Source organism: Lepidochelys kempii, chromosome 4 (genome assembly GCF_965140265.1).
Source record: "Lepidochelys kempii isolate rLepKem1 chromosome 4, rLepKem1.hap2, whole genome shotgun sequence".
NCBI lineage: Eukaryota > Metazoa > Chordata > Testudines > Cheloniidae > Lepidochelys > Lepidochelys kempii.
In genome coordinates, this window is record NC_133259.1 from 54,197,456 (window position 1) to 54,210,461 (window position 13,006).

The 13,006-nt window shown below is 40.6% G+C and overlaps 1 protein-coding gene across 6 annotated transcripts in view; it reads right to left on the reverse strand.

Moving 5' to 3' along the window:
• Window positions 1–13,006, reverse strand: part of ZNF827 (zinc finger protein 827) — a 143,904-nt gene that overhangs the window by 89,041 nt on the left and 41,857 nt on the right. For all 6 annotated transcript variants that reach the window (XR_012158583.1, XR_012158582.1, XM_073341278.1 and 3 more), the window contains exon 4: window positions 8,907–9,387. Coding sequence is in view for 4 of the 6 variants with exons in the window: in XM_073341278.1 (XP_073197379.1) it covers window positions 8,907–9,387 (481 nt within the window). In the remaining 2 variants the exon portion in view is untranslated. The remainder of the gene's footprint in view (window positions 1–8,906; window positions 9,388–13,006) is intronic.

Genomic DNA, 13,006 nt, shown 5'->3' on the forward strand with positions numbered 1-13,006 from the left:
AGGTGAGAAAACTAATCTTGTCTCTCTTCAGTACCAGTTTCACTGCTCCAGACAGAATTCATCATAACACATGGGAAGTAGCACACAGTGACCAATCATCAACCACATTGGGAGAAATAGTGAACAGATGTAATAGTCATTACAAATAAAGGAATCAGAAAGTTTTCAACAGAAGCTGCTGACCAAACCAATTCACTTACTGTGTATTTCTCAGTGCTTACAACACTTATGACTGAAAAAAGGAAAAGGAATTATCTGCTTCAAGTGAAGCTTGGTGTTATAAGTTGGGCACAGTGAAAGACTGGTCTGTGGTCCAGCTACTAATGGGTTGAAAGTAAGAATTTAAGAAAATAAAAGAATCCCCACTCAACCTTCCTGCCGAAGGGAAGGCTGCAAGAAAAGAGATCTACAGAGCCAGTAAATAGACACATCATGGTTGAAAGTAGCTCTAATGAAGGGCTCTAGAACCACACAGCAATAACCTTGGGCCATAGGATGCTTTATAAGTGGTGCTTGTGAGCCACAACTACAAAGGCATGAGATAGCAGGATCCAACCAAAGACAGCAGTGGGAGATGTGAGGATCAGTGGCACCAAGTGCTGAGACATGAAGCTAAGAAAGGAAAACTTTTTACAAGGAACCCTAGGGTTTATGGGAAGAAAAGAAAGGAATAACGTTTTAGTTGGGATCCCATTGAGGCTAGAATGCCTGAGTGACTCAATAAGTGAATACTTACTAAGATTCCAGGTGGGAAGTTGTGGGCATTGGGGATCAGGAAGAACCAAAGAATTCTGATGATTCATATTCATTATATTTGGAAGGATCCATTGTTTGATGTTGAACATTCACACCCTAAAGAGAAGCTGTGATGAGTAAAGGACTAACAGTATGATGATAAGTATTACTAGCTATTTTTGCTATTATATTGGGAAAGTTGGGGGGCTGGAGTAAACTTTGGCAAACTATATACAAGACCCTAGTTCACACTTGCAGATAGCCAGGAAGTTTGTAAAATCTGCAAACTCTGCAAAAGGAGCAAGTGGTGAAGTGATCTCTTTGCAGGAAGAAACTATGTGGTTGAGATCTGTTATTGACTTTTCAGAATAAGATCCTATTTACCTGATAATTTCTATTTGACTTATTAGAAAGAGATGCTTGGAAATACATGGCTTGGAAATAGAAATGCCATTCTCCTGACAGGATAGAATCTAGCTGGGTCTCTCACTTGCTCTTATTCTTTCCGGTGCCCTCTCCTCAAAGGATCTGATAGATTACAGAACACCGGTTGTCATTCACCGTACATGAGGTGCTGTAACACAATTCTGTTCAGTTTCCAACTCCTTGTGTACTCAATCTCTGCCTCAGGAAAACCAAGTAGGCTACCACCTAAGCTCCCCACTGAAAGAAATTTACCTCTGTGGGAACTATTGCCGGCAAATTCACTGTGTGTGTTTGAGATCCTCCACAAGGATCTGAATTGAAATATACATTGTCAAAGTGAAACCCTAGTTCCATATGAACTAGGGTGGTGAAACTGTAGTGTACGCATGCCTAAAGGGAAGGGATATGAGTGTTAAGCCTTACCCCTGAGCAACAACCTATCAGGTGCAACACTCTATTTAAATTCATGGTTATTCAAATCATCTTGTTTAGGAATATTAAGGCAAATTGGAAGTAATAGTAGAAGTGAAGTGTTCGAAAAAAGTTAGCTACCTAGCTCCACCTTTTCTTAAACTGCTTTGAACCTAAGTGCTTGGGGCGGGGGGGTGGAGGTTTAAGGAAACCAGAGAGTGCTATTTCACACACAAGTATTGCCACAAGAAATCCCTTCCGTCACCACTACTGGCTAAATTACAGCTAGTTCTGAACAGTGAACCCAGAAAAGAGAGCATGCAGAGTAGGAGTGTGACTGGCCATAGGGAGAGGTGCACAGAAAAATGGAGGCTGCTTGTCTGTGTGAGCCCACTGAATGAGTTTTTGTTCCCTTACTGGAACCTGCTTGCAGGCTACATGGTGTGATGTAGATTCTGGTAGGGTGAAGACAGGAAATTTTTGGTTTAAAAACCCCTCTACTACTGTCTTCAGGGCCGTCCCCCTGTTTGCCAGCTACATGGCGCATGGCCCATTGCAACAGAGGCATGATCCTGAAGGGAAAGCAGGTCAGTACCAAGTGCTAAAACCATCCTGCTGAACCCACTGATATGTCCCTAGTCTGTTGTGCAGCAAAGTGAGACCCTCTGCGAGGGCCCTTTCCACCCTAACAGATGAAGACCAAGCTGGAGGAAGATGGACGGGGGGGAAACGATTTGTTTCCCATGAGAAAGAATTTCTTGCAAAAGGCTCTCTCACAGAGAGCAGCAGAGAAAACATCTGCTCACCTCCATGAAAGCAGAGATACTGGGGAAGGAGCTTTCAAAGAACGAGCGAATGAAACTCCGCCTTTTTGCCAGTGGATCTGACTGAAAGGCCTATGAGTTATGACTTCTGCTCAGAGCAGTAGATCCCATCACAGAACAAAGAGAATTATCATTATGTTTGTTTCTGTGAATAGTAATTTGTGCACAATTTAAATCTAGGTTGAAAATATACACTTTCTAGAAGCACAGGGTTGTATATTTCTTGCTGTGTCTTGGGGAAATGCACTGGGAAGCAGTTTGTTGTACTGAAGTTCAAATCACGCTTCATTAGCGCAGACTTTCCATTCCTGTATGCTGCTAAATTCTGTGCATTTCTGGGAGGTGTAAAATATGAGAGATTTGATTTTGATGATGCCAAGAAATTCTTGGATGTAAAACAGCAATCTGTTGGGGAAGGGGAAGATGAAGCTGGTGATATATCAGAAGCAGAGGTTATTAAAAGCTTTTATTTGTCCAACTTTTAATTAACTGTGCTATTGCCCTTTTTGGGTTTTATTTTCAATTAAAGATCTAGATGGAAATTATGAAAATGTGAATCTGGAGAGACACTTCAAAGAGCTATCTTGACATCAGTAATATCTACACTGACAGCAACATTATGGAATTTACAATGTTTTTAACTTAAGGACATGACCAAATATTTGCCAGCCATGTGTGCTTACATATTCTATTTGAAATCTCTGATTTGGGCATAAACTATGGACTTTAAACATATGCAGTATATTCTTTTCCTTCGAATTGCAAAAGAAATATATCAGTTTTGACAATTTAATTGGGTGTACTTTTTATTATTTTAAAAATAACCTTCTGAAGAGTCTCCAAACCAGCCAATTCAGCACTGTTGATGGGAAACTTTGCAGGGAGATTTTGCTTGACACCACATAAGTACCAAGGTTTTCAAGAACCCACACAGTACGGATGATCTTTCTAACTAATAATGCAATTTACCTCATAATGTACTGTATGGAGCAGTCAGCTGATTTAGTAATTTTTTATTATTATATCAATGGATTCAGCTGAGAAAACATGAGTACAGAGTTTAGTGTTTTTCAGTCATCAGAATCCCAAGATAGTATTATTTCCTAAAATGTGTATCACTGTATGGCTGTGATATCAGTTATGAATTAAAAGGGGTTTCCCCCACCCTCCTTAAACACAGACTGTAGTTTCTTTAACAAGTAAGGCTGGCCAAACTTTATATATTGATAAGTGCTCCTGTTAGTTTTCCCTCATATTAGAGTGTTTTCACATGAGCAGTTTAAACAGCATAAAAAGAACTGTAGACGCAAAGTACATCCTAAGATAAAAAGAGTTGTTGTCTAGGGCAATGCAATTGGGTGAACACCAGGAGGAGAAAGGGAATGAAGTATGCTTCACAATTATTGTTTCCACACAAAGTCCCTTTGAAATTAGTAGCTCAAGAATGACATTTATTTCAATGGGACTCATTTATTTTAAATTGTGATGAAAAGTAAACACTTCACAAAAACTAGCACAGTAAGGATGTTATTATACTATGCTGGCCATGGCAATTTGGCTTAATGTGAGAAAACGCTGTTTTATAACAATAGGAAACACAATTTTTAAAATGAGTGGAAGGGAAAAATTTTCACACAGACACATATTTTGAATCTGCTGAAATTGAAACCATAAAAATAGAAACTAACATTCTGCAGATTAAGTTACAAATGCAGTTACAGGGTTTCTGTATGGAATTGATGTACAGAAAACAAACTAAAACAAAATGAAAAAACGTGTTGGCTCTGATTCAACAAAGCACTTAAGCACGTGTTTAACTTTAGGCCTGTTTGAACTGAAGTAAATGCAAAAAAGTAAAGCCCATGCTTAATTGATTTGCTGGATCAGAGGTCATTAAACAGAGTCAAACAGACTACATGACCATAACCAGTAGCTAACAAGCTAAAGGGAAATTATTAAACTGGAGAAGATGGGGATCAGTAGAAGAATTATAAAGGGGTATGAAACTGGCAACAGGTTGTGCTGAAAGGAGAACTATCAAGCTGGAAGGAGGTAACTGGTGGAGTTTCTCAAGGATCAGTCTTGGGACCAATCTTATTTTATATTTTAATTAATGACCTTGGCTCAAAAGATCAGCATGTGCTAATGAAATCGGTTGATGATAAAACGTTGGGAGATACCATCAATACAGAGGAAGGTTGGGATATTATAAAGGAAGAATTGGAAAAGCTTGAGGACTGGAGCAATGGAAATGGGATGAAATTTAATAGTGCAAAGTCATGCACATAGGGACAAATAAGAACTTCTGCTATCAATTGGAAACAACAGAAGAGGAGAAAGACCTCAGTGTATTAGTCGATCACAAGATGACTATGACCAATCTGATGTGGCTGTGAAAAAGGCAAATACAATCCTATGATGTATCAAGCAAGCCATTTACAGTAGATGTATGAATACCATTGTACAAGGTACAGCAAAGACCTCATGTAAAGGAGTGGGAATTTTCTGTAATATTTTGTAGGAATACTGTGAGTACCTCAATTTCCCTTATATGTTGCATGATCATCTTGGGAGCAGAAAAAGGCTGTTTACTCTTAGGCAGGCTACCAGACAGTGTGGATGAAGCCTCGCTGTCTTGAGTTTGTGGCCCATGTGAGTGGAGAGTCCATGAAGACAATGGCAAAGCTGACCCCTGGGACATTTGGTTCCTAGCAACTAACGATCATGGATGGTCAGGAAGCCAGCCATGTTTGACCAGTTGGAGAACAAAAGACTGAGGAGAGGCCAGGTGTGACTCACTGGGAAATCTGCACAAAAAGGACAGAAGGGGACAGAGCAGGAGCCAAGCAGGGACACACTGCTTGGCTGGGACTCTGGGCTAACCAGAATGGACCAAGGTGTAACTTTCTTCTCTCTGTGCTAACCAAGGTCTTTCTACTATTCTACACACCTAACAAAGCAGGGATTCTCATCCTTTTTCTTTCTGAGGCCCCCCCAACATGCTATAAAAACTCCACAGCCCACCTGTGCCACAATGACTGTTTTTCTGTATATAAAAGCCAAGGCTGGCATTAGGGGGTAGCAAGCAAGGCAATTGCCCGGGGCCCCACACCATAGGAGCCCCGTGAAGCTAAGTTGCTCAGGCTGCGGCTTCAGCCCCACACAGCAGGGCTTTGGCTTTCTTCCCTGTGACTCTAATGCTAGCCCTGCTTGGTGGACCCTCTGAAACCTGTTCACGTCCATCCCCCCGTCCCATCCCAAGAGGGCCCTGGACCCCTAGCTGAGAACTGCTGTAATAAACCCTACTGTTTTTACAGTGCTGGCTGAGAGTCACTGCAGATGCTGAAGGTGGGGATGCATTGCCTCCTTTGGGTGTATAAGTCTCCCTCAGGTGCCCACCTCAGGTGGATTTGTTAAAGGGAGCTCATGGTTGAATCAGGGTGCTGAAGGCTCTGAGGTTCAGTCCAAGACTCCAAGGTTCAGTCCAATGGCTTAACCCTAATGAAAGAGTGAGATCCTAAGGTGGTCTGGCACACTGAAGGGGTCCTCCCAGGGATTGCTCCAAAGCAGTTCCAGAGCACTGGACCTGTGGATCTGTGACACCTCACCTCAAATATTGTGTACAATTCTGCTCACCAATGTTCACCAGAAAGTTGAATTTGAACTGGAACAGGTGCAGAGAAGATCTACTAGAATGATTAGGGAATAGGGAGCCTATTTTCTGATGGGAGAGTAAAAGGGCTTGGTTAATTTAACCTAGCCAAAAAGATGGCTCAGAGGGGACATGATTGGTTTTTATAAATACATTGTGGGGAGGAGTAACCACCAGGGAGATGAGCTATTTCAGCTAAAGGACAATGTTGGCACAAGAACAAATGGATATAAACTGGCCATGAATAAATTTGGGCTGGAAATGAGAGGAAGGTTTCTAACCATCAAAGGAGCAAAGTTCTAGTACAAACTTTCAATAGGAGTAGTCGCGGCAAACAACCTTAGTTTTAAGATAGAGCTTGATAAATTTGTGAATAGGATTCTATGACTGGGTTCCCTGCAACAGCTGGGGACAGGACTCGATGACCCAGTAGGTCCCTTCCAGACCTATGCCCCTAACCAAATAAAATCTGTAGATCAGCCTCATTTAAAACAGAACACTAGGAAGCATTAGCATACACACCTTGCAAGTATCTTTCTAAATTAAACTGTTTTGACTCTGAATGATAAAATCGGGAAAGTATTTCAGGGTTTTTTTTAATGTTTTGGACTTTAAAATTGCTGAATTGGTTTAATCTTCTATTTCAGAAAAGTTGAAACAAACTAAAGAGTCACATCTAGCCTGAAAATTTCTCTGGAAAGAGTCTGTCACATGTTATTTGAGAAGTCAAGAGATTTATATTCTTGAAAAGTTAAGGGCTGAGAGTTAATAGTGTCATTATAAGAAACTAATCAAAGGGACTGAATTCAGTACACTAACTGAAAAACCTGGAAACAAAAAAAACACAGCTAATATTTATCAGATCTGCTAAATAAAAGAGCACTACTACTGCTATATAGCCACGCATATTGCATAGGGAATAGCACCAACTTACAAACTATGTTGCAAAATATCAACCCCTTTGGAAAATACACTCCTTCCCCTTTAACATAGCTTTTCTTGTATTGTAAACTTGGTGACGGTGGCAGTACATTTTCATCCAAATATGCACACACACAAAATTACAGATACATCTCACTCCCCGAGTGACTTTATAGCATGTTGCTAGGTAACAGTGCATACAAGTCAGGTTTCAGGACCTTTAGTAAGTCACCATAAAATAACTGCATGGGTCTTTTTGCATGAATAATGTACATTTCTATCCTTTTTCTGATGCCAACAGATCAATCATTGAAAACATGACTGTCTGCCAAACTGTAAACAGCTCCCCATCAACTGTTACATGAAAAACAACAGATCAAGATGTTGTGGGTTTTTTTTCCCCAGTTATCAGTAGGCTTTTTCGCCTCTTGCTTTCCGCTCTCAATTCATGCTCTAAGCAGCCATCATGAGCTCTATTATCTACAGTGCAGTCCAGCTGAGGTCTAGAGAGCCACTTACTGCATAACATGCTCTTAAGCAACACTAATCTAAACCAGTTGTCAGAACCACAACAAAAAATGGGCTTTTTCTATGGATTAAGTTTGAAACTCAACAGCAACAACAAAATAAGGTGCGGACAAACAAAAATTGTTTTTCCATAACAAAAAATGGAAAAAACCGTCAACATATACTTCTAAAATCCAGAAGTTTCCAGAGCTTCTTTTGAAACATAATGAGAGCTGTTTGCTATCCCATCCCTGACTTCTCATTCCTCTTTTCCTCTCCCTTTTGCTTTGTGTTGGGTTGGCTCTATGAACCCTGAAACTTTATTTTCCAGCTCTCTTCATTCCATCCTGTGTTCTCAGGTAAGAGTCTACATACTCCCAGAGGTACAAAGATCTGGGGCAGATGAGGACATTAAGCCATTCCAAAAGACAAGACTGAATTGTCACTGAGCAAAAGGACATTAGGCCAGACCTTGATCCTCTGGTTCACCTAGCAATGACATTTATTGAAATGCAAGTCACATTCCATTTAAAGGAATGCAGTGACCAGTTAGTCTCCATTTAAAAGGCTATTGTTAACCTCCAAAGGGCAGAAATGGTATATGGAAATCACCTTGGGGACTGCCATCTCCATGTAAGACAGAACTGATTCTCTATCAACCATTTTCCCCCTTCCTCTCCTTTAAATTTTCAAGCCCAACCTTTGAAGATGTTTAGCTAATAATGCCCCACCCCACCTCTGGCATATTCCCAAAACTGAAATGTTCAGTCAAACCAACAATAGAAGACAGAAAATACAACAGATTCTCCCTAGGCACATATACTCCATTTCATAAAATTATTCTGCAGACAACTCTCCAAAGGAGGGGGAAAAAATAGAAGCGTGGTATGCATTAAATAAGGATTTCAATTAAAAACAAAGGTTTTCAGAAGTTCTTCACGTACTTCTTAGGCTACCAACATTCTGATGATAATAATCAATAAAATGAAGTAACATCTTCCATTCTTTAATAGCACTGATTAACTAGGCCTCACATACTCCTGTGAAGTGGGGTCAAGCATTATAAGCCCCATTTAAGAGATGGTAAAAGGCCAAGGAAGGTTAAAGGCTAGATTTTCAGAGATGCTGGGCAACAATAGCTCTGATTGACTTCAGCTACAATTGTGGCTGCTCAGCATTTCTGAAAAGCGTGCCCAAGAGGACTAGTATATGGTCACATTGACTCAATAACAGAATCTGGAGTTCCTATTCCCAGCTCTCTAATATAATAATTAGGTGTGACCTCCCAAAGAATAAACAGGAAATTGTTATTTTTTTAAAGTCAGGTGAAAAAAAAAACGTATGGCAATTCCAAGAATTAGTGAACGCAGAACAGAGGGGGTTCTTAAGGTTGGAGAAGGAGCAGCAGCTGCTGCCTGCCTTTCAGTTACCTGACAGCTTCATGAGAAAGTCTGATGCCATCTTGACAGAGATGTCCTGGCTGAATAGTGCTGAGGCTGTATTGGCCACATAGTCAGAGGAGTCTTTCAGCTTTGTGTTGTTGGTGGCTCTGTCAACGGTGCTGAAAGCAAAGGATGTAGCTGAGATGCTGTTGTCATCTTTGGGTTCTTCCTTTACTACTAAAGGTGGGACACCAGCACTGGCCTGCCCAGCCACCTCAAGTGTTTTAGACACAGACACTGTCCCTGTAAGCTCAGATCCTCTTTCCCTCTGTTGCCCAGGGCAGGAATTGTTATTTAGCTGTGGCGATCCCTTCACTTCAGTTTCTGGGATTTCCTCCTTCACTTTGGCTTCTGTCCTGAGGAAGTGCTGATGGCAACGCATGTGGAGTTTCAGGCTGAAGTGGCGTGAGGACGTGAAAGGGCATAGCTGGCATTGGAAGGTTTCCCCCCTGTCCTGGTGCTGATGAACCTAATTATATGATTGAAAACAAACATACATTTAAAGAAAATGTTATAAAAATATTCTAACGGTCTCTCCTATATATCTTTCTCACACACATTTTTATAAATACTTCAACTCATTAGTGAACATGTCATTACAAGACTCCTGCTAAAGATCAATTTCTAATAAAAACAGTATGGCACCACCTAGGCAGCAAAGAACATAAATTCTGAACCCAGTTCAAAAACCAGATATGTCCTGTTTCTGCACCATAAAAACTGGAAGTCCTTTTTGTACAAATCAACCTTTATGACCTGTCTGTAATGCCTATTGTATAAAATTCTGACTCCTCCATTCAGACAGGCAGCTGGTTCTTGGACAAGAACCTTATTTATTGTGTATTTTGTTGAGCGTTATGCCTATAACATTCTGTAAATTATGATGTTTCAGTGCAAACCTTGAAAATGCTAACTTGTATAACAAATACTGTAAACAATTTAGGTCCCATATTAATCCTCCATTATGAGAAAAACACAGTTCTTGTTTATAGTCACTGAAATAGTTTGTTGAGAACTAATTCCAGCAGAAAATGAAAGATTTTGTTATGACATGAGACAATAAAGTATTTGCATCACATTCTGATTTATCAGGTGTTACCTGGTGAACATTTTCTTTTATCTTCCATATTTTTAGACTACAAGTTCTTTCACACAGGGACCACGTCTTCCTGTGTGTTTGTACACTTCCCAGTACAATGGGACTCCAGTCCCAACTATAGCCTTTGGGAGCTACCATTTGTGTATGTACACACACTCTCTCTCTAATTTGTAAATTAATTTAGTATTCATGACAGGGAGGGAACAAGCATAATTAGGGCCCTACCAAATTCATGGCCATGAAAAATGTGTCACGGACTGTGAAATCTGGTCTTTTGTGTGCTTTTACCCTATATTCTATAGATTTCACAGGAGAGACCAGCGTTTCTCAAATTGAGGGGCCTGACCCAAAAGGGAGTTGCAGGGGGGTCACAAGCTTATTTTAGGGGGATCACAGTATTGCCACCCTTACTTCTGTGTTGCCTTCAGAGCTGGGCAGCTGGAGAGTGGTGGCTGTTAGCCGGGCACCCAGCTCTGAAGGCAGCACCCCGCCAGCTGCAGAGCAGAAGTAAGGGTGGCAATGCCATACCATGCCACTCTTATTCTGTGCTGCTGCCTTCAGAGCTGGGCATCCGGATAGTGGCGGCTGCTGACTGATGGCCCAGCTCTGCAGGCAGCATCACAGAAGTAAGGGTGGCAATACCATACCCGGCCAGCAGCCGCCGCTCTCCAGCAGCAGTGCAGAAATAAGGGTAGCAGTACCACAAACCCACCCCCCCAAGCACACACACAATTTCTTTATGGAGCAGGAAATTAAAACACCTTGAAATTTCTGATTAGAATAGCTGAAATCATGAAATTTGCAATTTAAAAAAATCTTATGACTGTGAAATTGACCAAAATGGACCATGAATTTGGTATGGCCCTAAGCATAATGCTAGCAAACTTTCCCAATGCACTTTTGTCATAAATATAAAGGGAAGGGAAAACACCTTTAAAATCCCTCCTGGCCAGAGGAAAAACCCTTTCACCTGAAAAGGGTTAAGAAGCTAGGATAACCTCGCTGGCACCTGACCAAAATGACCAATGAGGAGACAAGATACTTTCAAAAGCCAGGTGGAGGGAGAAACAAAGCCTCTCTCTGTCTGTCTGTGTGGTGCTTTTGCCAGGGACAGAACAGGAATGGAGTCTTAGAACTTAGTAAGTATTCTAGCTAGATCATGTGTTAGATTCTGATTTCTTTAAATGGCTGAGAAAATAAGTTGTGCTGAATGGAATGTAGATTCCTGTTTGTGTGTCTTTTTGAAACTTAAGGTTTTGCCTAGAGGGATTCTCTATGTTTTGAATCGGATTACCCTGTAAGGTACTTACCATCCTGATTTTACAGAGGTGATTCTTTTTACTTTTTCTTCTATTAACATTCTTCTTTTAAGAACCTGAATGCTTTTTCATTGTTCTTAAGATCCAAGGGTTTGGGTCTGTGTTCACCTATGCAAATTGGTGAGGATTTTTATCAAACCTTCCCCAGGAAAGGAAGGATTTTGGGGGGAAAGACGTTTCCAAACGGGCTCTTTCCCAGTAATATACCGGTTATACGTTTGGTGGTGGCAGTGATAAAGTCCAAGGGCATAAGGTAAAATAGTTTGTACCTTGGAAGTTTTAACCTAAGCTGGTAAAAGTAAGCTTAGGAGGTTTTCATGCAGGTCCCCACATCTGTACCCTAGAGTTCAAAGTGGGGAAGGAAACTTGACAACTTTAAATTCAGACTCTAGCAACCATGCTATTCCAACCCTGGGTATTCCTTTTACAAATACTGCTAGAGATGTAAATTTGTTCCATTCTGTTTGGTGAGTGTATAATCTGGTCAAAATGGCACTCAGCTGAGATAAACACACTCATTTTCACTTGTGACCTAAACAGGATTTGAACTCAGGCCTCCAGAGATGTAAGGTTAGCGAAGCAATCAAAATCTCGCTTGCCATTTAGCCCTTCTGCATTCAGTGAAAGTACGTTTCATTGATGCTGCTAAGATTTGTACTGCAGCAGCACCCAAATGCCCCAAACAGGATCAGGTCTCATTGTGCATGTGATGTACAAACACTCAGTACAAGATAATCCTTGTTGCACAGAGTTTACAAAATGACATTCTCAATGTGATAGAAATGTGGGTATTTACAGCCAAAAATAATTTTAAGATGTTAAAAGTTGCAGCTAACAAAAATTAAGATATTAAGAGCTAATGCTGAAGCCCAGTCCTTATAGCACCCAAAGTGCGTTTTAAAACAACCCCCCACTTACAGCAGAACATTTGTATAATGCATCATAAATAATAAGAATTTGTAATGAAACGTCAACAAAATTAATTATCTGTACTACTGGAAATACTGTGATATAGAAGTGAATTTCTTCTTTATCACATGGCACTGAGATGTGCTAACAGTTGCAAGCACCTTCAGTATGTCAACTTTATCTGCTACACCCACTGAATTGCTATGTGCCAGGCTGCATCTTTAGGATTCCCACCAATCAATGTCTCCCAGCGCCCATATTTAACTACTTCTGCCAGAGGACTGATGTCATAAATATGATTCCTTTTGAAGGCTGTCAAAGCCACTGCTGCTGAGAGGTGGCAAAGTTTGTGTGGAAGCCCAGTTTCTTTTCCCAGGGGCTCAGAATGCCACCTCTGCAGTTTCCAGAGTTCAGAGAGAGGTGACGGGTCTGTCCGTTTTGGATTTCTCTTGTGATAGGTCACAACAGCAAAATCACCCAGCTAATCATGACTTGCTTTAGTTTGAAACAAAATAAATGTTAGGTTACAATTTTGCAGATTATACAATAAATAAAAAAGGAAAAATTCTTGCTCACTGGATCCAAATTCAGGGATTCCTGTTTAAACCATAGGAAATGGATGAAACAAGTTTCCAGAGCACTGGCTAGCATGCCTATAGTAGTATTTAAAAAATTTCAATAAATAAATTGGTTTGAAAACAAATAATGATAAAAACAGAAAATGATAATTTTCATTCAAAGGGATTTTAACTGTCATTCAC